General features: G+C 41.7%; 1 protein-coding gene across 2 annotated transcripts in view; it reads right to left on the reverse strand.

The window, feature by feature from the left end:
* FRY (FRY microtubule binding protein) overlaps nucleotides 1-27,522 on the reverse strand; it is a gene marked incomplete at both ends in the record, with an annotated part of 256,062 nt that overhangs the window by 31,964 nt on the left and 196,576 nt on the right. For both annotated transcript variants that reach the window (XM_079722071.1, XM_079722072.1), the window contains 14 exons: nucleotides 626-700; nucleotides 3,043-3,204; nucleotides 5,438-5,617; nucleotides 7,898-8,038; nucleotides 11,895-12,065; nucleotides 12,401-12,498; nucleotides 13,409-14,016; nucleotides 16,025-16,119; nucleotides 17,143-17,330; nucleotides 20,197-20,318; nucleotides 21,734-21,932; nucleotides 24,110-24,295; nucleotides 25,062-25,165; nucleotides 25,722-25,872. In XM_079722071.1, coding sequence (XP_079578197.1) covers nucleotides 626-700; nucleotides 3,043-3,204; nucleotides 5,438-5,617; nucleotides 7,898-8,038; nucleotides 11,895-12,065; nucleotides 12,401-12,498; nucleotides 13,409-14,016; nucleotides 16,025-16,119; nucleotides 17,143-17,330; nucleotides 20,197-20,318; nucleotides 21,734-21,932; nucleotides 24,110-24,295; nucleotides 25,062-25,165; nucleotides 25,722-25,872 — 2,480 coding nt within the window. The remainder of the gene's footprint in view (nucleotides 1-625; nucleotides 701-3,042; nucleotides 3,205-5,437; nucleotides 5,618-7,897; nucleotides 8,039-11,894; nucleotides 12,066-12,400; nucleotides 12,499-13,408; nucleotides 14,017-16,024; nucleotides 16,120-17,142; nucleotides 17,331-20,196; nucleotides 20,319-21,733; nucleotides 21,933-24,109; nucleotides 24,296-25,061; nucleotides 25,166-25,721; nucleotides 25,873-27,522) is intronic.

Raw genomic sequence — 27,522 nt, forward strand, 5'->3', positions numbered from 1 at the left:
GTGCAACTGTATCATCAGTAGAAGTTTTGTTTGTTGGTCTGTGGTTTTTTTTTGGCCGTGCTTTACACGGGATCTTACTTCCCTGACCAGGGCTCGAACCCATGCCCCCTGAAGTGGAAGCATGGAGTCCTAACCACTGGACTGCCAGGGAAGTCCCTCAGTGGAAGTTTATATGACAAAAAACATGGTAATATATCACTATTTTCACCTTTATTGTACATGAGTAAAATAGTGACATCACGGTAAGAGATGTGTGTACAGAGAGTAAAATTACACCCAAAAGGAACGTGTATCATATATGGTGGTGCAGAAGACAGTCACATATACATATTTTAAGAAAGTCTGGGCATATTTATTAAAAAGATCCAAGATATTAAAAAAATTAAAATAACTGAGTTTTTATTTACCAACTGGAGCAAATAGCCAATAACATCTTTCATTGTTTCTGAACTGAGATTAAAAATCATACTATGGAGAGAAATAATCTAAGGGTTTGATCTAGATGATGGATATCATACTTGTAATTCATAGTTGAAACCTCCAAACTACATGACCAAAGGCAAAAACCGACCAAAGGTAAAAAGGTTATGACACCAAAATAAATGTGATATAGGACAGAACTTACCGATGGATTTTTGCTTAATCCTACTTCTTGGCCACACAGAGAAAGGACGTGTACCAACTTCTCTTTCGTCCTCTTCTGGAAAAGAAACACACAGGCAGGTTTTAATCATGGGGTCCTGTGATCAAATCTATTCCAATACTGTAGCCATCAGCCACAAAGGGCTAACCCACCTGAAATGTGGCCAGTGAGAATGGAGATATAAAATACATGAAGAGTTGGTATGAAAAAAGAATGTAAAATACCTCACCAATAATTGTAAAATATTGAATTTATGTTAAAAAATATTTTAGATATATTATATATTTAGATATAATATATATAGATATATATTAGATATATATTACATATAATAAATGTGTTATTAAAATTAATTTTACCTTTTTTTCTTTTTCTCAAAAGGTGACTATTAGAAAATTTTAAATGAGGCTCACATTATGTTTCTACTGGACAGTGCTGATCTAAGTTTTCCCAAGGGAGGGGATGTGAAAGTCAACCCCTTGGTTCTTTAGCAGGTATTCATTACTCCCCTTGATAATCTTTCTTGTGTGCTACAACTTTCAATCATTAGCAAGCCTTTCCTTACACCTAAATTAAATCTATTATATTACAACACAATTCTCTTTTCCTCAAATGGAAGGATAAATTTACTTTCTGCAGAATTAAATTCGATTATTTGCAAGGCATATTAAATCTTTCTCAATTTATTCTTCCTATAGTTAAATGGATAGAATTCCTTTTGCTTTTCTTCGTAAACCTTACTTTTCAGTTCCTTAAGCACGGGGATTCTTCTACAAACCATCACATTTCCCAGTGACATAGACAAACTAGGTCTCAGAATGACTGGTGAGCTGCGAATGAAAAGGATGAGTAACCAGAGCCTAAAAAACGTTCATGTGCCTCAGAATTGCTCTTAAAGCACTCGTCCTCCTCTCCTGAAAATGATTTTTTTTCCCTTTTAATCTGATTTAATATGGAGACTGCAAGGAGGCCAATATCACTCATAGATTTTCCTTCTTAATGGAACTCGGTTCCCTGCATCCTTCTTTTCAAATTATAGACGGGACACTCAATATGGTGTCATTTCAAGGTCAAAGACAGGAGGACCTCGATGTTGAAGAATGGCAAGAGAGTCACTAACCTATCTCCCTAAGTTTTAGTGGGCACTTTACAATTCTGGGAAGGAAGGAATGTAGAGGAGCATGGAATTGGGCTGTACATTCGTCTTCTCTTTTCCAAATTCCCAAGAAAGTAGAGCGGGCTCTCTATTCAGGCACGCAGTGAGCACACACTGAGAACCAGCTCTGCGCCAGCAGGCGCTGTGCTCTAAGCTCCATTTCCCTAACCTCTGAGAGTGAGGATGAGACCTGCTGGGCGTGCAAACAAAGGGTTTCTCTCTGCGCAGCACCCACTTTGCCTTTCTCCCGTAAGGCAGTCCCTCTTTTTATCTTGGGACGGCTCTTCTCCCGCCAAATGGGGCTGTGCCTTTCTTGCACAGAGCCCTTTCTCCAGAATTGCGATGACGCTGGGGAGGGGAGGCCTCTGTCCTGAAATCGTCAGAGCCAAAGACCATGTAAATCTGGAGCTGCAAGAGGTTGTTGGGCCTCACGTGGGAACAGTCTGCCTGAGAATGAAGTCAGCAGGGAGGAAAGCAGGCCTAAGACTTTGGGAGGAGAAGGTGGGGACAGTGAGAAGGACAGAGAGGGTCTAAGGATTGTGTGTGCACAGTCCAGTTCTGCTTGAAGTTACGATATAGGAGTTAACACATTCCCCTTCCACTTAAGGTAGTTTTTCACTGGGCTTCTGGCACATGTCACCAAAAGAGCCCCAAATAATGCATGGGTTTCACTTGACAGTAAGTCCAATGACATCAATGCTGTGATGCAGTCACCCAGAAAGTGAATACAGATAACAGAACCACAGAGAAATCTGGCCACCCACCATGCTCTGCAGGGTCAGGTGTGCATGGAGCCCACTGACTGGAGGGCAGGCTCGTGGGACTGCAGCCAGAATTGTCATTGGGGTGTGACCCTGTTATGCAGGATTGGTTAGGAGAACTAAGGATGTATTACTTGGAGAAAAGATGACTGATTTGGGTGAGTGGCAGAGGGGGGAGGGTTTCTTTAAGTGTTTGAAGGGCTGCCCTGTGAAAGACAGATCCAACTGCATTTTCTAAGCCTTAAGAGAACTAGGACCAATGAGAAGAAGCAATAGAGTGTCAGACTTCAACTCAACGTAATGAACTGTTCAAAGATAAAATGGGTTCCCTCGGGATACAGGGTACCGTGACATCATCATCACTGAAGTGTTGATGCCCAGACGGGAATATTGGGATGGTGGATGCAGGAATCCCATATCACAGTTGGGTTCAATAGGTCCCCTAAGCTCCCTTCCAATCCTGGGAGTTGAGGACTCTTTACCTGAGAATACTGGGGCCTTTTCCAGCTTACAGGAACAAGGACATTGGAGTTGGAGCCTGATGAGGTGGAGGATGCACTCCGGGTGACGGCCATGGCCCTGGGCTTCCCATCACGCCCAGCAGAGTTCTGCAGTTCATCATATCGCCTCCCGATGATGGGCGTCTTGAGAAAAAAGAATAGAGAAGCACACGTTCTGCTATCTCATTCATACTTCTGGGGGATATGGATCGCTCTATCCCAGCAGCAACCAAGAACTGCTTATCTGATTAAAACTTAGATTAGAGAAGTTCAGTGTTACAAGGAGGCTCATTTTCCTTATGTTCAAATACATATTCCAGATCATTTTGCATCTTCAACACTTTCTCACCCTCTTTAGCAGCTGAAAACAAATCCAATTTCTTGTTTTTTTTTTTTTCAATTTCTTGTTCTTTTTAAAAAATTTTTTTAAATATATTTCATTTATTTATTATTATTATTATTTTTTGCGGTACATGGGCCTCTCACTGTTGTGGCCTCTCCTGTTGTGGAGCACAGGCTCCGGACGCGCAGGCTCAGCGGCCATGGCTCACGGGCCCAGCCGCTCTGCGGCATGTGGGATCTTCCCAGACCGGGGCACAAACCCATGTCCCCTGCATCCGCAGGCGGACTCTCAACCACTGCGCCACCAGAGAAGTCCCAATTGCCTGTTCTTAAACACACTTTAGAAATGATTGTAAAGATAAGAAGGAAGACATGCAGGAAAGCAAAATAGTTTTCAGATGTTTAAGCTTGAAAGACTTTCTTTATAGTTAAAACAAGACCAAAATTCCTTCCCCTCATCCCAACCTGTAATCACCAATCTTGATACACTCTCAATTATTTAAAAATTTATTTAAATTATTTATATCTTTTCAATTATTTTAATGAATGAGGTCAGGGCCAGGTTCTTGACAACACTTCAGAAATTTCACTTCCTGCGAGTCCTGGAGTGTGGTGGCTGGGTAGGCAGCACCTCCCAAACTTTAGCCCCAGGGAGGTCTCTGCAGAAACCTGTTCGTAGGCCTACATTCAGAGATGGCAGATGCTGGCTGGTAATTCTCCACCTGCCTCTCAAGGCACATCTTTCTGGAGCAGCTGGGTCTCCGGGGCATGCAGCTGAGTGGCTACAGGTTTTCTGTACCTCTTTGGGACAGAGTAAACTTAAGTCAAAGAGTAAGCTTCCCCCACCCCCAGCAATGAAAAAAAATGTTAACAATTGAAAAATACTGAGCTGATACCTTAATATCATATACATACTAAATATCATGATGGTAGCACAACAGCATCTCATCCTGAGTACTGAAATGATGAATGGTCAGTGAGACTACTGTGTGAAAAAACCCAATCTAGCTATAACCTAATTAATAGAGTAAGTTCCATGTAAGCAGATCTAGTTTATTCCTTTAGTGAATGAATCCATTCAGCCGTGTTGAAGAATATTTATGAAGTACCTAACATGCATCAGACACTGTACAGACCCTGCTTACCAAGTGGACAGGCCGTTGTTTCTGCTTTGGGGGGGGTTTATGGGTCATGGGGTAAAGGAGACAGGAAAGCAAATGTATTTTTACATCTTAGACTAAAAGAGTTAAGTACAGGCCTCCCAAAAGTTTGTTCATGGACCAGCAGGTAAACCTGACTATTTTCTGTCTTCTTCTCTTCCTAACTCCTTAGTTTCTAAGTCTCTTCCCTCCTCACACCCATCTCCCTCAAGGCAAGCATTTAGATAGTTATACTGGTTTAAAAAGCAGTGTGGTTTGGGGAAGTGACCATAAAGGCAGATTCCGTATTCCTGTAAATCTCAGGCATCCGCTGGTTTGGCTGCAGTTCAGGAAACAAGGTTGTGGATACAAGATAGGACGTGACAGCTGTCAGATGAAGAATGAGTGAAGGTCATGGTTTAAAAGGCTTAAGATAATTCCATTTTAAAGTTATCTTTTTGGGGGAAATCATTTTTATATAACTGAGGCTAGCTTCTTTTTTTTTTTTTTTTTTTTTGCAGTACACGGGCCTCTCACTGTTGTGGCCTCCCCCGTTGCTGAGCACAGGCTCCAGACGTGCAGGCCCAGCGGCCATGGCTCACGGGCCCAGCCGCTCCGCGGCACACGGGATCCTCCTGGACCGGGGCACGAACCCACGCCCCCTGCATCGGCAGGCGGACCCCCAACCACTGCGCCACCAGGGAAGCCCTAGCTTCTATTTTTAAAAGCTGCCAGAGAAGAACCCCAGTGAATAGGACAATGCATTGAACCTAATTTAGGCCTTAGGAGCTTTCGCTTGACATAACTGTAAAATAAGTCTCCCCTTCTCCAGGCAACTAGTTCTGACCTTTGCCACTATATATTCATGCTAAAGTTTACAGAAAGAGTTAACATACCTCTGAAATATCAAAGTGAAAGTCCAGGGTTTTCCCGGGTAATTCCTTAGACGCACTGGTCCATACTCGATGTATTTCTATCTTTGAAAGGTCACTGTGTTGGTAGGAAGGTAACACTAGGCTGGCAGATCGAGAAACTACTAGCTTCAAGATATTCAAGGCTTCTCTCCAGTGGACGCTCTGAAGGAAATAAAACAGTCAATGGGTAAAAATAATTTAAAAAACAAAACAAAACACACTATGCCGCTAGCTACCGAAACTTCTGGTCAGGACTCATTGATTTAAAACAGTGCAGGAAATTCTGTAATAAGTAAAAGGCAAATGACATAAAAAGATAATTTATGCATAAGATGAGCTACATTTAGGAAACGAGAATAAAAAAAGACCCGTGTTGTCCGCATTCAAATAAGTAAAAGTTTAAAATGACAAGGTACCATTTTTGCTAATGAGGTATTTCTTCAGTTTGAAAAACAAAACAGAAAACAAACAACTGCCCCCCGTCCCGTGCAGCGACCCTCGCTGCGTTTTATGCTACTGTCTCCTCACTCTTTCTCAAGATTCTCCCCACCTCCAGCTTCCAAGCGTCCTTGGTCCTCCTCCTCCTCCGCTGGTTCTTCCCGCCTCACCTTCTCCTGGGCATCTGATCTCTGCCCTCAGCCCTCTTCTCTTCTTCTCCACATCTTCCTCATGACCTAACCCAGGAATCTGGGAGCCATTCTCACCTCCCCTCTTTCCCTCCCTCCTGAGAACTTGATCCCCACCCCCCTCCATTGCTGTTGGCACTGGCTCAGCTGAATCCTCTCTGGCCTCTGCCTGGACTATTTCAATGGCCTCTTAACTGGTTTCCCCAGTTGCAGCCTCTCCTTGGGTCAGTCATCAAACCCACTGCAGCTACAGTGATCTTTCTAGAATCTTCAGCTCAAGCCACTTCCCTGCTTAAACTCCTTCAAGGGCTCCCTCTGGTGGACAAGGTGGAGTCCACACTCCTTGAGCAAGGCCTGCAGGGGTAATCTCCCCCAGGCAACTCCTGGAGTTGCCCAAACCAGCCAAGGTCTCTAAGCCTTTGTGCCTTTCCTCATGCTACTCCCTCATCCTGGAATGCCCTTCCTCTCCTTATTGCCTTACCAAACTCCTACTCTTCCTGTAAGTCTCATTTGTTTCACCCTTTCTGTATCCCTGACAACCCCAAGCTGACTGAGGTACTTCTCCCACAAAAATATTGAACACAGATAAACTAGCATGATAAAAGTTATTATTTGCCTAGGCCTTGGAATAAAGTGCATGAAATAAAACACATTTCCTTCACTGTTAAATTCTACACATGGGAGGTCATGGTTTGAATATGAAATTAGCCACCATTCAAGATAAGATCTTGAGCACCAGGGATGGCCCACAGGCCTAAGAATAGGTAGCCTAATAAAACAATCACTTTTTTTTTTAAACTAGGGGCACATGATTAGTAGAAACATGTGAACTGACCCTCTGTCTCTCATGAGTGTAAAGTGAGAAAGTGGTAATGAATGCCTACCACATGGTACAACTATTACTGGAGCAACACCACTCGAAAAAAAAAAAAAGCTTGAAAATCATTTTTAGCATTAAGTAATTTTCTTTTTTTTTTTTTTTTTTTTTACGGTACGCGGGCCTCTCACTGTCGCGGCCTCTCCCGTTGTGGAGCACAGGCTCCGAACGCGCAGGCTCAGCGGCCATGGCTCACGGGCCCAGCCGCTCCGCAGCATGTGGGATCCTCCCGGACCGGGGCACGAACCCGTGTCCCCTGCATCGGCAGGCAGACTCTCAACCACTGCGCCACCAGGGAAGCCCTAGCATTAAGTAATTTTCTGCAAGTAATGTGACTGGTGAAGTGAGGATGGAAAAAAAAAAGTTTAAAATTGTACGGCTTAGTCAATGAGTTTAACCAGAGAAAAACCTAGCATTTGCCCTTGAACTCTGAAACTTACCAAGTACACTACGTTTGTTTGCTGGAGTATTTTCAAGTACATTTATGCCACTTTCTTAACCTTAATTCCTTCAACTCTAAAGGGACAATTTGAACCTCTGAATTAACTGTTCGCATTTGAAACGCCTGGCCTAGAACCAGGCACAAGCAAGTTGCTTCTTCCTTCTCCATTGAAATAGGACCCCTCAAATGAGACCCTGCCCCTGCCCTCCCAGCCAGGAGTGTGCTTTCAATACCCAGCCTAGAAGCCCAAGAGGCAGAGAGGTGTCCTCCGAAGGCTCAGAAACGCACTGCGGCCTGGTCCTGCCTTTTTCCTCAGGATACCACTCAGGGTGTGGTCGGCCACCGTCTCAGCCGCTCTCAGCACGTTATGGATATCAATGAATGAACTTGCAGCCTGGCATCCATATAGCTCTGTGGCCAAGTACAAAGAAAGCTCCATGCAAAGCCTCAGTCTTTCTGGAATGACTTTCTGGAAACATCCTGGATCAAATACTCACTTGCACGTATTTTTCAATGGTTTTCAGAACTTCCACATTGAACTGCTTTACTGGAACGACAGAAAGGTCCATGTAGCTGAGCAGACTGTAGATCACTTGCAGGAGGGGCTGCTGCATGCTGGGGAGGCCCTTCTCTAGCAGCTGTGGGGAAAAGCACAGCGTGAGTCAGTTTGACACCAGATTTTCACACAGAAGCACCAGGGTTTCCTAGTACCTTTACGATTGCACATTTCCTTAGGAGGGAAAAGAAAATCCTAACTACTGAAGAAATGGAGGTATTATCAAAGGCAATGCAGGTAGGTCTGAGTATATAAATATAATATTACACAATGGAATGCAACAAAATAAACCTCAAAAGGAAAGCATCAAACACCACTAATGACTGAAAAATATAAATGAAAATGAAAGATACATTTATCAGTTATCGAATTGGCAAAGATTAGAAATTGATGATAGTACTGGTGAGGACATAAGAAGAGTGTTCTTACACATCAGCGGAAATGTAAATTGGATAATTTGGCAATTGAGATCAACAGTACTAAAAGGGTTCATATCTTTTGAAATACTAATTACACTTTTAGGAACTTTTCCAAACCTAGAGATAAATACTAAGATTTAAATAAGAGATTTCACCAAGGCATTATTTATAATGGTAAAAAAAACAAAACAAAAAACCCCACACAAAACAAGAAAGCTCTGTAAGCAATTTAAATGTCAAACACTAGGGAAATGGATACATAAATTATGGTAAATTGTATGATGAAATACCATGCAGTCAATAGAATGACATTTTTAAAGATAGTAAAGGATATCAGATAATATTAAGTGAAAGAGGAAGGATATATAATTTCTATATAATAGATGATGCCAACATTGATGTGAATGGGTGTGTGTTACATAGAAATAATGCTGGAAGTAAACCCAACAAAATGTTGATAGTGTTTCTCCCTAGATAATATAATTATTTTTGAACACATACTGCTTTTATAATCAGGGGGAAAAATCAATGACATTTTCAAAAAGGAAAGCAAAATAGTGAGAAAACTGATGTGACAGACATAATGAAAAAGGTTACTGTTCAAAATTAAAAATTAATAGAAATGATTCAAATAAATGCTGAAATTCCACATCAAAAGTGGCCCAGGGCTTCCCTGGTGGTGCAATGGTTAAGAATCCGCCTGCCAATGCAGGGGACATGGGTTCGAGCCCTGGTCCAGGAAGATCACACATGCCACGGAGCAACTAAGCCCGTGCACCACAACTACTGAGCCTGCGCTCTAGAGCCCGCGAGCCACAACTACTGAAGCCCAAGCGCCTAGAGCACGTGCTCTGCAACGAGAGAAGCCACTGCAATGAGAAACCTGCACACTGCAACGAAGAATAGCCCCCGCTCGCCACAACTGGAGGAAGCCCACATGCAGCAACAAAGACCCAACGCAGCCAAAAATACAATAAATAAATTTTTTAAAAAAGTGGCCCAAAGAAATAACTGAACAGTTAACAGATGAGGAAATATACAATTCCACAAATCTATTGTATGAAAAAAGGAATATCTTCACTAGAAAGGAAATACATAAAGAGATGAATTTTAAAGTACCAATAAAAATATTCAACTGAAAACATGTATAAATGGAATGATAGAATTTAGTGGGGATATGGGATAACCTGAATATTTATACATTGTTTGTAGTATTGTAAATTGGGAAAATCTCTGTGAAGACCAATTTCCCAAATGCATACATTTTCCCAAATGTATCCATGAGCTTTACCTGGATAGATTTTTTGGGAAATGCCACCAGGAAAAATGAGCTAAATATAATCTGATAAAAAGTCTGCATCAAAGGACTATTTAAAAAAATTATGAATACAAGCAACAAAAGGTAGATGGTTAACGATATAATTCCATAGTTATTGAAAGTGACAAGATGTGAGCTATGTCAAGACATACACACATACAAAGTTAGTGTGAAGTGAGCACAGCAGGTTCAGTGGAAACAGTGACCACAGCTGCCTAAAATTATATGTAGGTACCTGGCCAACACCTGAAAGAACATGGGACTAACTGAAATAGCAGTTAATTTATATCATATGTAGTGAGTAGGTAAGTTTATAATAAAATTTTTGGTGACAATTGTTGATAAGGGCAGCATAGAACAAATTAGGATATCCAGTTTAATTTATTTTTTTATTGTGGTAAAATACATATAATATAAAATTTACCATTTTAACTATTTCTAGGTGTACAATTTAGCGGCATTAAGTACACCCACATTGTTGCACAACCATGACCACTATTTATTTCCAGGACTTGTTCATCATCCCAAACTGAAACTCTATAACTGTAAAACAGTGGCTATAAATTTGCCGCTTCTATGTTCCTCATATAAGTGGAATCATGTATGTGTCCTCTTGTGTCTGGCTGATTTCACTTAGCATAATATTTTCAAGGTTCCTCTATGTTGTAGCATGTGTCAGCACTTCATTCCTTTTGAAGCCTAAATAATATTCCATCGTATGTACAGACCACAGCCCATTTGTATTTTTGAAACTTTTATGTCTAGTGAACCAAACAAATTTTGCCTCCTTCTTCTCTCCCAGCTCACCTTGTTTTAAAACAGGCATTGGCTGCCTTGGTAAGCAGGGTGTTTGCATTGTTTGTCCCGGTACTTCTTGTGTGCTAAGGTATGTGTGGGCTGGATTAGTAACTCTTGCAGGGACAGATGTGACCAAGGTGATTATCAAAAGCAGTAGGTGGCACTTAAGAGAGGTTCTTTAAATGCCAGGGATGGGGGGTGTGAAAAGAGCAAAATAATCCTCGGCTGTTGACAGTGCGAATACAGCCCAATATTGCTGATCTGTGTTGCAAACCAAAATCCTGCAGGGTCAACTATATATGCTGGTGGATGAAGCAGCTACCTACTTTTTCTAGGTAGAGGCTTTCAGTCTTATGGAGCCTTTCCAAAAATGACTGATTCTTAACCTATCTGCATTCTGAATTGGTGATATAATACAAGAAAAATTAGAATGGACTGTCTTCATCACTTCTGAAAAGGCCCCAGCAAGAGGCATGAACACAGATCCAGAGAGGAAAAGCAAACGCTGAAAATGCTAAAACAAGGTAATACTATCAATCACTTGCCTCATAGATTTCATGACCTTGTATAGTAAACTAGTTGGGGTCTGGGGGTGCTAAAGAATAACATTTCATCACTTGCCGAAAGTGGTATGTATTTCTAGCATCAGCGTACACAGAAGTCAGAGTAGGGGTTTGCAATGAATGTGCTAGGAACACACTGGTATGAGGACAAAAATCCCACCCCAGTTTTAAAAACAAACACAAAAGATGAAGATAAAAGGTTTTTTTGGGGCTTCCCTGGCGGCGCAGTGGTTGAGAGTCCGCCTGCCGATGCAGGGGACACGAGTTCGTGCCCCGGTCCGGGAAGATCCCACATGCTGCGGAGTGGCTGGGCCCGTGAGCCATGGCCACTGAGCCTGCGCGTCCGGAGCCTGTGCTCCGCAACAGGAGAGACCACAACAGTGAGAGGCCCGCATACCGCAAAAGAAAAAAAAAAGTTTTTTTCAAAAATATATGCTTTGTTAATGAGTTCAGAGCAAACAACCATTAAACATACAAGCCACACAATAACTCTTTAAATAAGATTTGAACACCCAGAATAATGCAGATAAAATCTCCTCATCTCTGCCATGTCTGGCAGGTATTAGTGTAGTAAAAAGGAGTTTAAGCTTCGGAGGCAGCTATACCTCATTTCACCTTAAACTTGTGGCGGATTACTTAACCTGGCTGAGCCTCGGAATCTTTGTTAAAATAAAGAATCCTACATCACTGGGTTGTTGTGAGGATTTTAAATGATTCCATACAGCATCTGTGCCAGTAGATAATAGGTGATGAGTAGGTTAAGGCTATTGTTATCAGTTTTACATACATATTTTACCCATAGAAACTATAACGGATTTTATCCTTAATTGAAGAGCTTACCTCTGCCAGGTAGGTAACCATATTCAAGGTAATGTCAGCATATGCTTCATGAAGGTATCGACAGACCACGTTGACCCATGTGGTACAGTCCCTCGTGTAGCTGTGTGTTTTATAAAGAGTCATGACATGTGCAAGATTGGAAAGTTTGGGGTTCTTCTCTTCCAGACAAACCTTTTACAGGAAGAAAATCAATTAGGGATAAAATAGCCTGATGAAAAGGAAGAAATGTCAGCAATTTTGCTATAAGCCCCAGCAGCCTGGAAAATTGATCGATACATTTTTTGGGTAGCTGCAGAGGTGCTTAGTAATTTAATTTTCATAATTTTTTTCCACTTGTTTTCTCAATAATGAAATGACAATGCAAATCAGCCACCCAGAGATGTGAATTACTAGTGATATCAGTTATCATTTTCAGGTTTGTGAAACTCATCACCCTGTCTGAGCCTGGTAATCTCTGTCCACCATTAGGCCTTGGATCTCCCTGAGGGTGAAACTGTAAGGCATACCTGAGCAATCCTTTCGGCTATATCCTTACAGAACTGGCCGGGGTTTTCAAAATGCTGTATCAGCTGGGGCAGAAGACACAAGACATTCAGTGGAAACCCTGGATTAGAGAAGATGCAATGGAGACAAGTGAATATGGTGCATTTGAACCATTAATAGCGGGAAGGCATATTACAGATTTTATTCTGAGGTGATGCAAAAGCAGCCTTTTGAAGCAGCTTTGATCTGAACTAACATAAATCCAGGAAAAATGTACGACTGCAATGGCACCGTTTCAAAGGAGGCACTGAAGTACATTTGTAATTTGCAGGTTCAGCGGCTGTTTTGTTACGGACTGTTGCAAATAAGAATGATTGGCACAGATTTTAAAAAGCAGATTAAAATGAACTGAAGCACTAGTTTGAATTTTTATCAAAAATGTATTTTAAGGAAAACCTGCTTGAGAAGACACAGGCCAATCAATTTAAGTCTTACTCATGTAATCAGAAAGACTCTTTAAAATGATGAGTAGCTTAGTTCCACTGTATCAAGCTTTGGCTTTCTGGAAAGAATTCTGGGCCACATGCCATGGTATTAAAAATCTGGTTTGTTGTTGGCTTAATTCAAAACGATAGAGAACCAAGGGAATTTTCAAGAGGAAAAGAAAGGCTTAGAAAAATAAAAGATTTAGGAGTTAAGAAAAAAGGGAAAAAAGTCTGTACAACAGCAATGGAATAAACCAACACTGTCTGCAATTTGATCTGGAAAGCATAAAGAAATGATTACTGTCTTATGTATTACTCCTGCCCCTTTATGCTACTGCCTTAAAAATATCTCTTACAATATACATAACTAAGACTTATATAGAATTTTAAGACTTATATAGAATTTTAAAAGAAAGAACAAAGTATTCCCAAAGAACCATTTTTAAGCAGAATCCTTAGAAGTACTAAGCCCACATTATCTTATTACATGAAACTTGAGTCCCACCATGACCAGAACTGTAAGAGTGTGAGTGATGTGGGCTTTACCAATGGCTTGGGATGAGTCCACCATGGATACTCTGGACACCGGTGTCAGCAAACTGAACAGCTGCAGGGTAAGGTCGGTGGTGGTGACGGAGGTGAATCCCTTCAGGAGCAGCTGCTGCAACCCTGAGAAGTCCGCCCACTTGAGCTGTGCCTGGAGTTTCTCCAGTTTTTCTCGGTTCTCAGCTTTATCGAGTGGCATGTGAGCCAGCAGTCTGTTCAACAGCCTTAAGGCCATTAGGTATTCAAACTCAAAATCGGATTCCATCAAGGCCACCGTGACCCAAAAGATGGTGGCCAACAGGTTGGTTGGATGGTTTATGTGTGATGGGTCCGTGAGGCTGTCCTTCAAGGAAGATGAGCTTCTGGTTTTTGAGGAGAGGCCTTGTTGGGTACAGGCCTGAATTCTGTCCAGGGTGGCACTCCGAGGTGGGTCTGAGGACCGGTCGACAACACCAAACTTCTTGGGCACAGAGAAGCTCCTTTGATGTCGGCTGCGCTCTGCAGTTGCTGTGCTGCCGCTGGCTGTTCCAGGGTTCACATTGAGTTGTCCTGTGCTCTTTCTGCTTGCTGTTAGTTTAGCACTAGAGCTTAAGTCTGGTGATGAAGAGCTGGGTATAAAAGTTAAAAAGTTCAATAGGAAGCCAACACATTTCAGTGAAAGGCTAGTCCTCTCAAGATCCATAAACAAACAATGAGGAAGGGAAATCATTCTTTGGAAATATTACTTTCTCTTTACTTTTCCATATTCTTAAACTGAAAGAATATGTTTCCTTATTATTAAACATAAAGCTATGAAAAACAAAACTTAGTCAGAACAACCCTCACCAACAAAACCAAATACTGATTTCCACTTATCAAAAAGTTAAAGAAATAAGCAGTTGTCTGTAAAGTTTACTGATCTTTCATTTATTTTTTGTTTGGATTTGGGTAAGAGTAATTACAAAATAAAATGTACCTGATAGGTACAAATGCTAATATTCTATTAACTGACTGATAAAAAGAACAGATAAAGAAATATCTAGGAAAAAAAAGTAAATGTTTGTGTCAAAGGAAAATTTTTGCACTTATAAACATTTATGAAAAATGATTTCTAAATCTATTTCAGGCTGAAAAGATAGAACTCTTTATGAACATTCTTGTTAAATTTTTACTGATTTAGATTAATCTGTAGGTTTCTATAGATAAGTATGTATGATGTTAGTAATCACACTAAAATTACATATGCATAAAAATGTTCAACTTAAAAATGAAACAAAGCTCAACGTGATATAACATTACCGACTGAATTTCAAGCAAGATGATCTTAATTACACAAACAGAATACAAAATTGTGAATGATTTGAAATGGGCTATTAAACATTGCCAAAAGCAAAAGGAATTGAAAAATTTTTAAAAAGAAAGATCCTAAGGCAGAAATTTCTTCAAGTAAAATCAACATTTATTCCAACTGTTTTTATAGTGATTGGTCAGTTGTGTTTCATATATATTCATTTAAAAAATAATACTTTGGGGCTTCCCTGGTGGCACAGTGGTTAAGAATCTGCCTGCCAATGCAGGGGACGTGGGTTTGATCCACGGCCTGGGAAGATCCCACATGCTGCGGAGTGACTGAGCCCATGTGCCACAACTACTGAGCCCACGTGCCCCAACTACTGAAGTTCGTGCACCTAGAGCCCATGCTCTGCCACAGGAGAGGCCACTGCAATGAGAAGCCTGCACACCGCAAGGAAAAGTAGCCCCCACTCTCCGCAATTAGAGAAAGCCCGCACGCAGCAGCGAAGGCCCAATGCAGCCAAAAATAAATAATAGGACTTCCAGGTGGTGCAGTGGTTAAGAATCCTCCTGCCAATGCAGGGGACATGGGTTCGAGCCCTGGTCCAGGAAGATCCCACATGCCACGGAGCAACTAAGCCCATGCGCCACAACTACTGAGCCCACATGCCACAACGACTGAAGCCCGTGCGCTTAGAGCCCATGCTGCACAACCAGAGAAGCCACCATGATGAGAAGCCAGCCAAAATAAAAAAATTTTTTTAAATGAAAAAATAAAATACTTTGTTTCTATAGAATGTAATAAATAGGATAATTACATAAACTTTGAAAAAATACTCAAAGAAATAGGAAATGAAAAATCATTAATATTTGTATTATTTAGAAATAACATTTATTGTCTATTATTATTATTTTTTTTTTGCGGTACGCGGGCCTCTCACTGTTGTGGCCTCTCCTGTTGCGGAGCACAGGCTCCAGACGCGCAGACCCAGCGGCCATGGCTCACAGGCCCAGCCGCTCTGCGGCATGTGGGATCTTCCCAGACCGGGGCACGAACCCGTGTCCCCTGCATTGGCAGACGGACTCTCAACCACTGCACCACCAGGGAAGCCCCATTTATTGTCTATCTTGCTGATGTTTTAAAATACTTATCTACTCTGTGTGTGTGTGTGTGTTGTAACTTCTTTTTTTTTAACTTAAGGAAATGTCATACGTACTTTCTTGGATCACACACAGACTTCCAAAACTGGATTTGTTCTTTAGACATTGCCCAAAGTCCAGGCATTTCCCAAATATTCAGTACCGCATATTTGATTTTCAAAACGAAGTTAAACTGATTCTCACCGAGATAACACAGTTAAGAGATCACTGTTCTTCAGGCAGTCGGACAAGTTACCCACAGCAGCTTCCAAGGTAAGGAGTGCTTCCATTACATAACCCTGCCGAACAGGCAAAGACAACGTTCTGTACTGCTTATAACTATTGTTAACTTCCTGAAGATACATTTAATCAAAGCAAACTATTCAAATAATGGTAATATTGAAAGTTAGACAGTCATGGTTACTTTAATGTACAAAGGCTACAAACAAGTTTTAAGGGCCACTTAGGAAATTCAGATGGCTTAGGAGTTAGATAATCATGAAGATGTGTTTCCCTAGCTGTGAGGTCTTCCACAGACCAATCTCCTTGGACATCCAACAGGGAGGGGCAAGGGACAAGCATGGCCCCTTGTTGGGGGGGATGGTGGGCATCTGAAATACAGAGTGGCAACGTCTGAAAGCCAGAGATTAAGAGATGAAGTATGAGAAGGGCTGTGTCCCAAGGGCACTCTATAGTGTACTGCCAATGGCCAGGAGGAGGAAAAGAAGCTGAAGTCCACAGGCGTGCAGGTCCTCTGAGATGCAGAACATTTCTGGTGGAAAAGAAGGGCTTGGTCCAAGCTACAGAGCTTGTAATGCCCCTGGCTTTCCAGCTCCCTGGTCTCTGGGGTCCCCAGTCCACAGGGTCTTCCTGTGGCATCTATTCTCCCCACTATTTCTTTCACTCTTCCCAGTTTATGGAAGGCTAACCACACAGACAGGTGTGGTGCTTTGCACAGATACAATAGCGATCCCTTCTCTGGGTGGGCAGGTTGCACAACTGCATCTTAGGTTGTTAGTAGAAAAGACAAAACGAGACAACTCCCTCAGCCCCCACCAAGTAAAATCAATAAAGACCAAACAACACGAAGAGTCACCACAGGATTTCAGTTGTTGGCTCAATAAAAGTGTCCACTGAATTTCTAGCACAATGCCCCCTGGAGTGATTTTTGTAAAAATAAAAGTCAACCTCTAGAATTTAAAAATAAATTTTACACATCCAAATGGTTGGGATACTTGGCGAGAGGAAGAAAGCTCAAAGAAAGCTATTAACACCCCATCTTTGAGCCAAGAGAAGGGTGTTCCTGGACTTTGCTTCCGTACCTGAATCTCATCTCCATGCTCACCAATCACCTCCACCAGCCTCGAGAGAAGGTCCGACAAGGCGTGCGCTGACAGTGGCTGTTTGAGGGCCCGGAATATCTGGAAGGAGCGGCCGGCATAGTGTCTGGAAGAGCTGGCGAGGGCTGTCTGCAGAGCAACTTCACTCAGGTGCTGCTCCAGGTGGAAACCTAGGGCACAGGGGTGGGAGCAGGTCAGCCGCTCCTCTGCAAACCTCGGACACCAGTTATCCGCATGTTTACAGCAGGCTAGCGGCACAGCGCTACCTCCTGGTGGTACTTATTTAAAAATAAAACCCAAGTCTGAATCAGTCTTAAGGGGGCATAGTGGAGTACAGTCAGAAGCTCTGGAGCAAGGTGGTCCTAGCTTTGAATGGGGGATTTGGGACTCTGGGAAAGAAGCTAATTCTCTGTGAGCCTGCTTCCGTGTCTTTACCTTGTGAATAGCAGCATTTACCTCAGAAGGGTTGTGAAACTCAAACAACTTAAAAAGGGCTTAGTACTGTCTCTGATACATAATATGTGCTCACAAGTGTATTATTATTTATTACGCTGCTATTGTTTGACATTGTTCTTCTGTACTTTTTACATAGAATACTTTCACTCCTGTTTTCATAAGAGAATTTGTTAGAAACAAGTTTTTGGAGGGCTTGTGTATGCAGAGGAAAGCGAAGCACAGCCAAGGCCTGGGCCAAAGTCTTTGCTCTTCAGAATAGTCCATAAACATGCAGATATGGAGGTGTAGGCCCTGCAGAGAAGGCAGGCATCATTTAAACTTTCACCTGAATATTTGTTCTTCCACCAGCATGAAGGTAATCTCAGTCCTCAGAAAACCAGGTGATCAGACAGAAATGAAAGCAAAAGGGAAAGTCCATGACTGAATTCTGGGCCACTAAACCCTACACTTGCTGTGCCTCTTTACAGGGAGAAAATCAGGCTACGAGAGTCACAGGACATGATGAAAACATTGACTTGAGCTGTCTCCGTGGTCTAGAGGCTCTGTGGCACGTTCGATTGTCTCACGAATGAGGACCAGGAGGGATAATTCAGCGTTATTGTTGTTAGCTGCTGCTTGGCTGTCTCACCCCAGGGACACGTAGACCATATAAGAAAATGTTCCTGCAGAGTCAACAAAGGGTCCTGGAAAATGGACTTCGACACATTCAGGGTAGTAAATACAGGATGAAACCCATATAGGCAGTTTACAACCTATGAACGGATGTTTCAAAATAGTTTTTTACGTCTTTATTTTGCTTTTCAAAACATATTTTTCTACTTAAGCCATTTAATATATGGGGGTTAGGTCCCCTGGCAATGAACAAAAGCTTATTTAAACCATACTGCTGGAACTGTACTAGTAGGATTGCAGAATCCTACCCCGTCCCACCACCACTAAGACGATGTCCTTTGGGAAAAGCTATTTAATGGGTGGCAGAGAAAAGAAAAAGGTTTCCTTTACTCCCTGTTACACACTGAACGTACATTTCCCAGCCTTCCTTGAAATCAGGCGTGACCTCGTGCCTGAGCTCTGGCCAGTGGAATGCAGGAAGAAGCACTGGACGTCACATGCAAAGCTAGCATGTAAACTCCTCCCGAAAAATCCTCCACACACTCTCTTCCTTCACCTGCCCCATGGACACAGAGGGCTGAGACCTCCGAGCCTAGGGGATGACAGGGCCACAGAGCAGAGGGTCCCTGAAGCACCAGGTGGAAGGCTGTCTCCCAAATGTCCACATTGAACTGTTATGTGATCCAGAAATAGCCTCTTGTGTTAGGTCTCTGAGCTTTGGGGGTTATTTGTTATAGCAGCTATGCTGCCCTGACTAATACAAGTGTTTCCAGGAACACATTTTATTGTGCTGGATTGGAAACAGGCAGAAAGTAGCGATGTACAAGGCAACTGAGGTGGGTAAAAGTATCTCGTGCAAGATGTGAAAAGACATACAATATTCTAAGCAGCCTGAAATACCCTCTGAGAATACGCTGTATAAGGTATTCATACATTTTCTCATTTTTAGTATCTTCATACAATCAAGAGTGTTACACAAATGAAGAGTTCACATGCATCATAAATTTCTTCCTTTAGGCTATTAAGTGACTTTTAAGTGGGGGAGATACCAATAAAAGCAGTCTTAATATTTTAAAGAAATTCCAAAGGGGAAACTCAAAATAAGAAATGGCAATCCTATTCCTAGAACAACTTTCCCATTTCAGTTTAACAGTATTTTTTGTTTTTTAGTAAGTATCCTCTGATAATGGAAAGAGATGTGGCTAATCTGGAATGTTTCAAACTGTGAAATGTGCTCATTATCAGAGCAGCCAGGAGAGGTGGTGAGCCCTATTTACTGTGGCCAGCCTGCTGTGTGAAAAAAGGCAGGGATAGCTGTTGTATCGTGCTGAGGAACCAAATTTAAATTTCACACACATATCAGCCCAGGCCAAGCTGAATCTGAATGGAATGCAGCTAAGAGCTTAAATGTTGTGACGGTACTACTGTCTAAATTAGAATCAGACTGTGTTCAGAATATTGAGTGGTCACTGGCACAGGACTTGCCAGTGAATACTTGTAAAGCCGAAAACATTTTATCACAAAATTCTTTTTTTAAAAAAAAAACAGTTTGCAAGGCTGACAGTTTTCACAGTTGAGTCTGACAGTCAGTGACTACGACTTCTTTCTCATGGCCTTCTTTAAATAAAATTAAGATAGGCACAGTTTAATTCTAGTAAGGTAAATGAAGCAAGGAGAACAGGGACACTGGGGAAATTATTTGATAGAGCATAATGCAGGTATCATTATATGTGACATTAACCATCACTCAGGCACATCTGAAAAAGCTTCAATATCCTCTATGAATATTCCTTTGCTATTGCTTCCGAATGCAGGATTTTACACACACACACACACACACACACACACACACACACACACACACACTGCCACACACAAATACATACACAGTGTGTGGTTATATGGGGAGAATGAGCTCCATTATAGAAAAATGCTGAAAGTGGGATTTGGAGAAACAGGATGAAGTACCTGATTTGGAATCTCTAAACACGGATACAACATGACGTAGAAAATTAGTGAGTTGTTCAGCACTCTTTGAATTCTGATTTTTGGGTGTGATGTCCTCATGGCACCAAAGTGGACCAAATGCCCTTCAACAAAACACACAAAATGTCAAAAATGTAACTGTCATTTTGCATTTTTAAAACCATATACACAGTTCTAACTCCAAAGGTACAACATACATTTAAAAAATTTTTACATATTAATTTGGTGGTAAATTTCAGTCTTCTAAAGCTTAAGAGCATACTCAAAACACATCTAGCTAATTGATGGAGACACACTTTTTCTTATGTTTTACCCACAAAATTAAAACCTCTCAATTCACCAGGATAGTGTTTATTTAGCACATAGTAGGTGCTATGTGTTTGTTAAACAAAATGATATAATGTTAAATAAAATATAGATTTAGACACAGACTCAATTTCTATGTCTTAGAATTTGCAGAGATAATGCTTTTATCAGGATCACATCATTAGGTTGCCAAATACTGTAGCACCAATCTGAAGATACAACCTGTGTTGTCTATTTGGTTTTCTACAGTAAGAATGGGATGGATCCAGGGGTGAGAATTTTAGAGAACACCCTTCCCGACACTGACAGCAGTGAGTGGTGACAATACCTTTCTTCTCCACAAACGAGTCAGGTCTCTGAGGTACCCAGTATGGAGGCACCACCAGCCCCTCCCTGAGCTTCCTGTACATTAAATTCTGTATTGAGTTGAGTGCACACAATACTCTAAACCATTAATTGAAAAAGAAAATGCTCTCTCTTCATTTTTTGCATTACTTGATGCATTAGTTGAATAAAGAAAAATCATGTGAGATACTAGATAACAAATATTTATATAGACTAGACTTCCAGGACTTAACTCACTGAGGAAGGTCAGCATGCCCCAGGTCACAGGTAAGCATGCGTTTATACAAATACCGGACCTCAGGGGACTAGAGATTTGGAAGCCTTCCAAGTTAAATTGTTCCTTAGAAGAGCCAGAAGACCTGCAAAAAACAGGACTGCTCACAGTTTTTCTCGATTTTTATTTATTCTTAGTTTGATCCCTTTCCTATCATGCATCCTTATTGTTTCTGGTTTCTGAATTCCATTTAGAAATGACTCTTTGGACTACAGGAGCAGACAGCTGTCCTCTCTGCAGCTGCCACTGGGTTGACCGTGGCTAATATCTTTGGTTTCCAGAGTGATGTTCTTTGCCAAGTCTCAACTCCCAGATCCTGGCAGCTCCAATAGATGGTGAAAGTCACGCTCACCTCTGGGAGCTACTTCTCCCGCCTCCATCTGCTGCAGGGTCTTTAGGCACAAAATCTCCTTGTCCCTCAACTGTGACAATGCCTACCAGTGTCTGCCTTGCACACAGACTCCAGCAGACACAATTTAGAAGAGAGAAGACTTTGCTAGAACTCCAGGCTTGCTTTTCCATCTGTGGTTTTAAAGTGATGTCCCTTTTCCAACAGACCTGAAAACAGCAGCCCATCTCCTGAACCCTCATTACCTGGTGGTCAGAAACTCAATGAGCTTGTTTGCCTTCTCGTCTGTTTCAGCAGCTGTGTCCACATCTTCAACCTCTTGGGTCATCTGCGGGAGGTTCCCACTGCTGTCTCCCAGACTGATGCTGGAGGAGGTGGAGCTGGAGCTCAGCCCCGAGTCTGGCACCGGGGAGGACTGGTCCTCTCTCAGGAAGTCAAAGCCACCTGGTGGAAGACAAGGTCAAGGTGGAATTTGCAGGCCGGGCACTTAATGAGGTCAGGAGGTACGCATAAAGAAGTGTGTAGTTATTTAATTTGCGGGGGGCGGGGGGGAACGCTTCATTTTGGCTATGGCTATGGTTAAATAAGACGGACACTCTTTCCCTGCTTATGGATTAGTTGCATTGCTGTGTAAACGAGAGAGCATTTGGTAATAGAGGGTGATCTGCTATTTTCTACTCTGGTGTTTTAATTGACGCTTTCTACAAAAGAAGCGTGTGTGTGTGTCTGTGTGTGCATTCTCACACACATGCACAGGCTGATGAATAGTTCCTCTATGTATGTGCACCTAACTGTGCTGTTAGTAAATTATTCTTGGGTAATAGACCACTTAAATATGTGAAATGATACCATTTTTGAGGATATCAACACTAACCAGCGATAAGTAGATTATACATAATGTTTTGAGTAAATGTACCCAGAATTGTGAATACTGTGTGTATATTAATATATTTTAATAAAATATGTCTCAAGGTAGGCAAAATAAATATGGTATAAGTAAATACTACAGTTAGCATTCTACATCTCTGGGTAGGTTGTGGGTTTGAAAATGTATACACACGACCATTCCTTTTCTCCTACTTAATAATTATAAAAAGTACATAGTTCTGGTGTGTCTGACAGATATATTAAATTAGGAGTAAGAAGCCCTGGGTCTGAGTATTATCTCTGCCATTTAATGTGTAATCTCAGGGAGTCACGTAACTTCCCTGTACCTCAGTTTCCTATTACAATAAGATGAAGACAGTAATTTTTATCACATAGGTTTTTAGCATGGATTTGAAAGCAACTATAGTTGAAACTGGGTGTTCAATAAACATTTAACAAATGTTTATAAAAAGAAGATACTTCTCAAAGTTTTTGTACACCTAGTCCATGTGTACTATATAGAGATTCAATCATTTTACCAGGTCTTGCCTACGGTATATTGTGTTTGGTTTGGTTTTGTAAATCCCCACTCTAAACCATTTTATGCCACATCAGTGGTATAGTGAATACAAAACTGATGCATTCAGAGATATACAGCTTAACAGAGATTACAATTTTCTCATTCTAAGGCCATGTGCTTAACGGAATACATCCCTACCTTGGGGAGCTAGAACAGCCAGAGTCTTCAGAATCTTTTAATTAAGCATCATCTATAGTAAAGAGAGTTTTGTGTCTCTGAGAGGCTATTGATGGATTACTTTCAATTAGGTGTAGCTTGGTTCAAAATAAAGAGCTTAAACTGAGGTCAGTAGTCCTTACATTTCAGAGTTAATGACTTCAGATTTGTTTTCCAGAGAAATATTCAACGTCTGTCAGAAGACAAGACAGGGCCCAGGACAAGAGTGCGTAAAAGGTCCTTCCTTTTCAAGGTAATGAGAGAAGTACGTGGTGACTTATGAAATGCCAGCCCATATCCAGTGCCAGTGTGATGTACAAAATAACGAGGTAAAGAAAAGTAGCCCCAGAACTCTGTCAGTTCATCACCATTTTAAGATATTTTAAATGTCCTGGTTCTCAATGAGAACCGCTGGTCAACCCTTTTGGGAAAGTTTTCATGAGTAGCTTGGACACAACAGGGTCATTTCTTTGACTCAGCTAATGCTTTCTGTCCTCATTTCTAAGAAGAAATTTTTGGTTTTAAAACAGCAATGATTTTTAATAGACTTCCACTAATGGTGCCTTCAGGAAAAAAGTCAGTCATTTAATAGATTCCTTCAAGGGAACTAGAAGGTACACAGTGAAACATCGGGCACCTTGGTGACGCCTGCTCTTGAGGTGATGGAGACGGTCACTGTTTTCTGCATATTCCTCCACAGGTGTTCTACACTCATGCTCTTGGGTCAATGGACATTTTAATTTTCAATGTACCAATAGGAACATATTTAATGAAAACAGCAATCATCATAATAATTTTAAAAGTATATTTGAAAATATTTACTAATGAAGAAAGATTTTGAGAGGTAAGTTCACATCAAGTGAAATGGTGCATATTTACAGTCCTGTCATTTACCACTTAGAAAGCTGGGGGGTGGGTAATAGCACCCGAGAAGTTAATTTGGGCTCCAGTGACACCTCGAGTTATCCTCATACTTGTGACTCTGTCTCAGGTTCCCTGCCACTCCTTCTTTTGTTACCTGTGTAGAGATACTCAGGTTGATAAGCTGGCTGCACTGTTAGAGTCTTGGCTTCACCCATCTCTCGAGTCTGCAGGAGCACGGAAGCGATTGCATGGAAATTGCTGTTGCAAGAGAGGGCGATCAAGAGGTGAAGAAGCAATTTTTTGCTGTGTTCAAAGACTTCAGGCCGGTAATGGTCCAAACCTGGAAGAAAATGGTGGAATCTCTTAGCATAAACAAATCTTCAGCTCGTTTAGATTCCAGGGATAGTAAAGATTCCAAGATACCCAGGAGGAACATGTTAAAAGAATGTTTAGCTTTCTTCATTATTGTTTGTGTTACCGACGTAAAGAAGTTGGTCTTAGGCAAAATAAAATGTTTTATTCCTTAAATCAAATGTTCTCATAAAGCACTGATAGACGGACTTTTCTTGACCTCTCCATAGCATCTGACATGCTTAGCATTCCTCTTTCCTGAGATGTTCTCTCCCCTGGATCTCCCTGTTACTGAAAAATTCTAATTTTCTCTCTCTCTCTCTAACTGAACTTTTGAGTCTCCCTGCCTGGCTGGTTCCTCTTCCCATTTTTTCGCTCTACAACTTGAGTATTTTAAAATCTCAGTGCTTGGCCCACCATGCTCTACATTCTTTCTCTCTGTGCATCGACTGTGTCCCATGGCTTAAAATTTATCACGTCGAACCAAAGACCCACAAAGAGGCCCAACTTGTTTTGGATATCTTTATAGAAATAGCACGGGCAAGGTACCACTCTATATTGTAGTGATAGTACAATTTTAAACAATGACTGAACAACTAGAATTTTAGAGATGTCACAGAAAGTGAAAAACGGAAGAGACTAGATATTTTGGAAATGAGGAAAAGCAGGATGTCCATGTAAAAGGAAAGCTCTATGGGTGACGTCTGTAGGTTTCTGACCCTATTGGCTAGAATTCCTCTTGGTTCCAGTCTTACCTAAGAAGACAGCATGGAGTAGCAATGGGAGATGAAGAGCCCAATCTTCTCTTACACTGTGATCCACCACCATCTCAGTCATAAAAATGACAGCAATATTGCACCTAATCAATGAAATGATGAAATTAATGCAACTTCTGAAGAGGATGAAAATATACTGATAGGTCATTAGGTCACAATTACATCCAACTTGTAAACCTTGTTGAAGAATTATGTAAGGCCCTTATTCCAGGGAAATGGAGTTTAACTTCTGACACAGCACACAGCTCTATGAGGAGAAGAAACTGCAGTTGAGCTAATTCACATAATGGGGATTCTACTAGTTACTAGGCAATAAAAGCTGAGGAATGAAGAGAAACAGAAGACAAGGGCTCTCTCTTCAAGCTGCTCCCAATCTACAAAGCATAACAGAATGAAGACCCATACCAAGGTGACATCAAGGAAAAATTCAGAGGGCTACAAGGCAGCTTTTCACCCTGGTTAATGGCTGACCAGACTCTGCCAATATGCTGATAGCTGCCGATCAGGTTAGCATGTTCCCTCTGATTTCGAAGGTCATTTCATTTGATGGGACCTGGAATACCTTTCCCTCTTTTCATAGGAAGAAAAATCCATTCAAAGTTAAGTGATCATTTCCTTCTACCTGTACATGCTGCTCACCTATGGAGTGGCCCCCGGGGAGTGACGGTCTCTGGAAGGTAGTCCACCAGGGGGGCCCAGCATCCTCCAGTACAAGGCATGGGTAAGGGCTGTGGTTGTTTGGTCTCTGTAATAGTCAACAGCCAGCCAGTATAGGGAGAAATTGGGTCATCTACAGCGTGAGAAAGACAAGCGTGCTTTAGTTTCAGGGAGAGGAGGTTTTTGTGTTCCCTACTTGACTTTTTTAGAAAATTACAAATTCATGCTTGTAAAAATAACTTTCTAACCATTCCATTTGGTGAGTATGAAATTATATGATCAAATGGGTTGGAATTACTTGATTCAGTTTCTTTCATTTCTTTGTTTCTTGGATACCTAATTTATGGTTATTCATTATAGAGTGATTAAAAATATGAAAATACAGATACATAAAAAGAAAAACATTAAATCACATGAATTCCCATCACTGAGACAACTCGCTCTTTCTCTCATCTCCTCCATCTCAGTAAAATGCGATTCCTTATTTCCAGTTCACTCAGGACAGGAGCCTTGGAGTCCTCCCTGACTTCTCCCTTACGTCTCATATCCAACTTCTAATCATGATGGTCATGATGGTGGTGACAGTCATAATTAAAGTAACAACATTTGAACTAGCATAGCGAGTGCTTACTTTATGCCAGGTGCTGGTCTATGCATCTCACATATTAATAACCCAATGATGGGTACCTGTTATCCCTATTTTATAAAGGGGACGCTAAGGTTAAGTAACTTGCTACCATCCACATATTCAGTGAGCTCTACCTCGTAACAAACCTAGGATACGACCACCTCCATCACTACTATCCTAGGCTAAGCTCCCACCATCTCTCCCTGCTTCCCTCCTTGGCCCTCAACAGTCTATTCTCTGCAGAGCAGGCAGAGTCATCCTTTTAAAACAGAAGTTCATTCAGAGCCCCTTTCTCTGCTTACCACTGGCCAGTAGTTCCCCTTAAACTCAAAATGAAATCCAGCATCCCCATCAGGGCCTTTAAGGCCTGATAAGATCTTTCTCCTGTTTCTTGGCTTATCCCCTTCTGCTGTCCCCTTTGCTCACTGCACGCCAGTCACCTTGGCTTTCTTGCTGTTCTGTGACCATGCCAGGTGCCGTCCACCTACCGTCCACCCCATAGCTGCAGTGTTCTTCCCCAGATGGCTGTGTGGCTCACTCCTTTACTTCATGCAAGTCTCTGCCCAAGTATCACTTTATCGCAGAGGATTTCTGTGACCACTCCATTTAAAATCCACCCCATCCCCAGTCACTTTCTCTCCCTCTCTCTGCTTTAGTTCCCCTGCAGCACAGATTCCCCAGCACTGACGGCTTCCCCCTCCTCTGCCTCGAACACAAGCTCCCCGAGAGCGGGACTTTCTCTATTTTGTTCCTAGTACATAGAGTAAGTATCTGGCACGTCGTAGGAGATCCGTACATATATATTTTGAATGAATTAATGAACTTCCTCAACAAAATATTTTTAACGTAAGCACAGCGACAAATTTCATGGAGTTATTTTTTATAACGCTCTCAACATAGGCCAGTGGCATTCAAGACAAGCCACTGTACTTGGGGCCACCTGATATGATCCATGCATATGGCTTCAGACAAGCTGGCTTAATCCTGGGATAGGCTTTAGTGTATGAAGAGGAAGGATGTTTTTATAACACCATTAGGCAGTTTCTCCAAAATATAGTTTTTCTTGGTTGCACTTTTGAAGGTAGTGAGAGGTAGCTGATTCGATGCTGCTGGTCCAGTGTTGGACGCTGGCCTTAACAGTTAGCAGAGCTGATG

Source organism: Hyperoodon ampullatus (genome assembly GCF_949752795.1).
Source record: "Hyperoodon ampullatus genome assembly, chromosome: 16".
In the NCBI taxonomy this organism is placed as follows: domain Eukaryota; kingdom Metazoa; phylum Chordata; class Mammalia; order Artiodactyla; family Ziphiidae; genus Hyperoodon; species Hyperoodon ampullatus.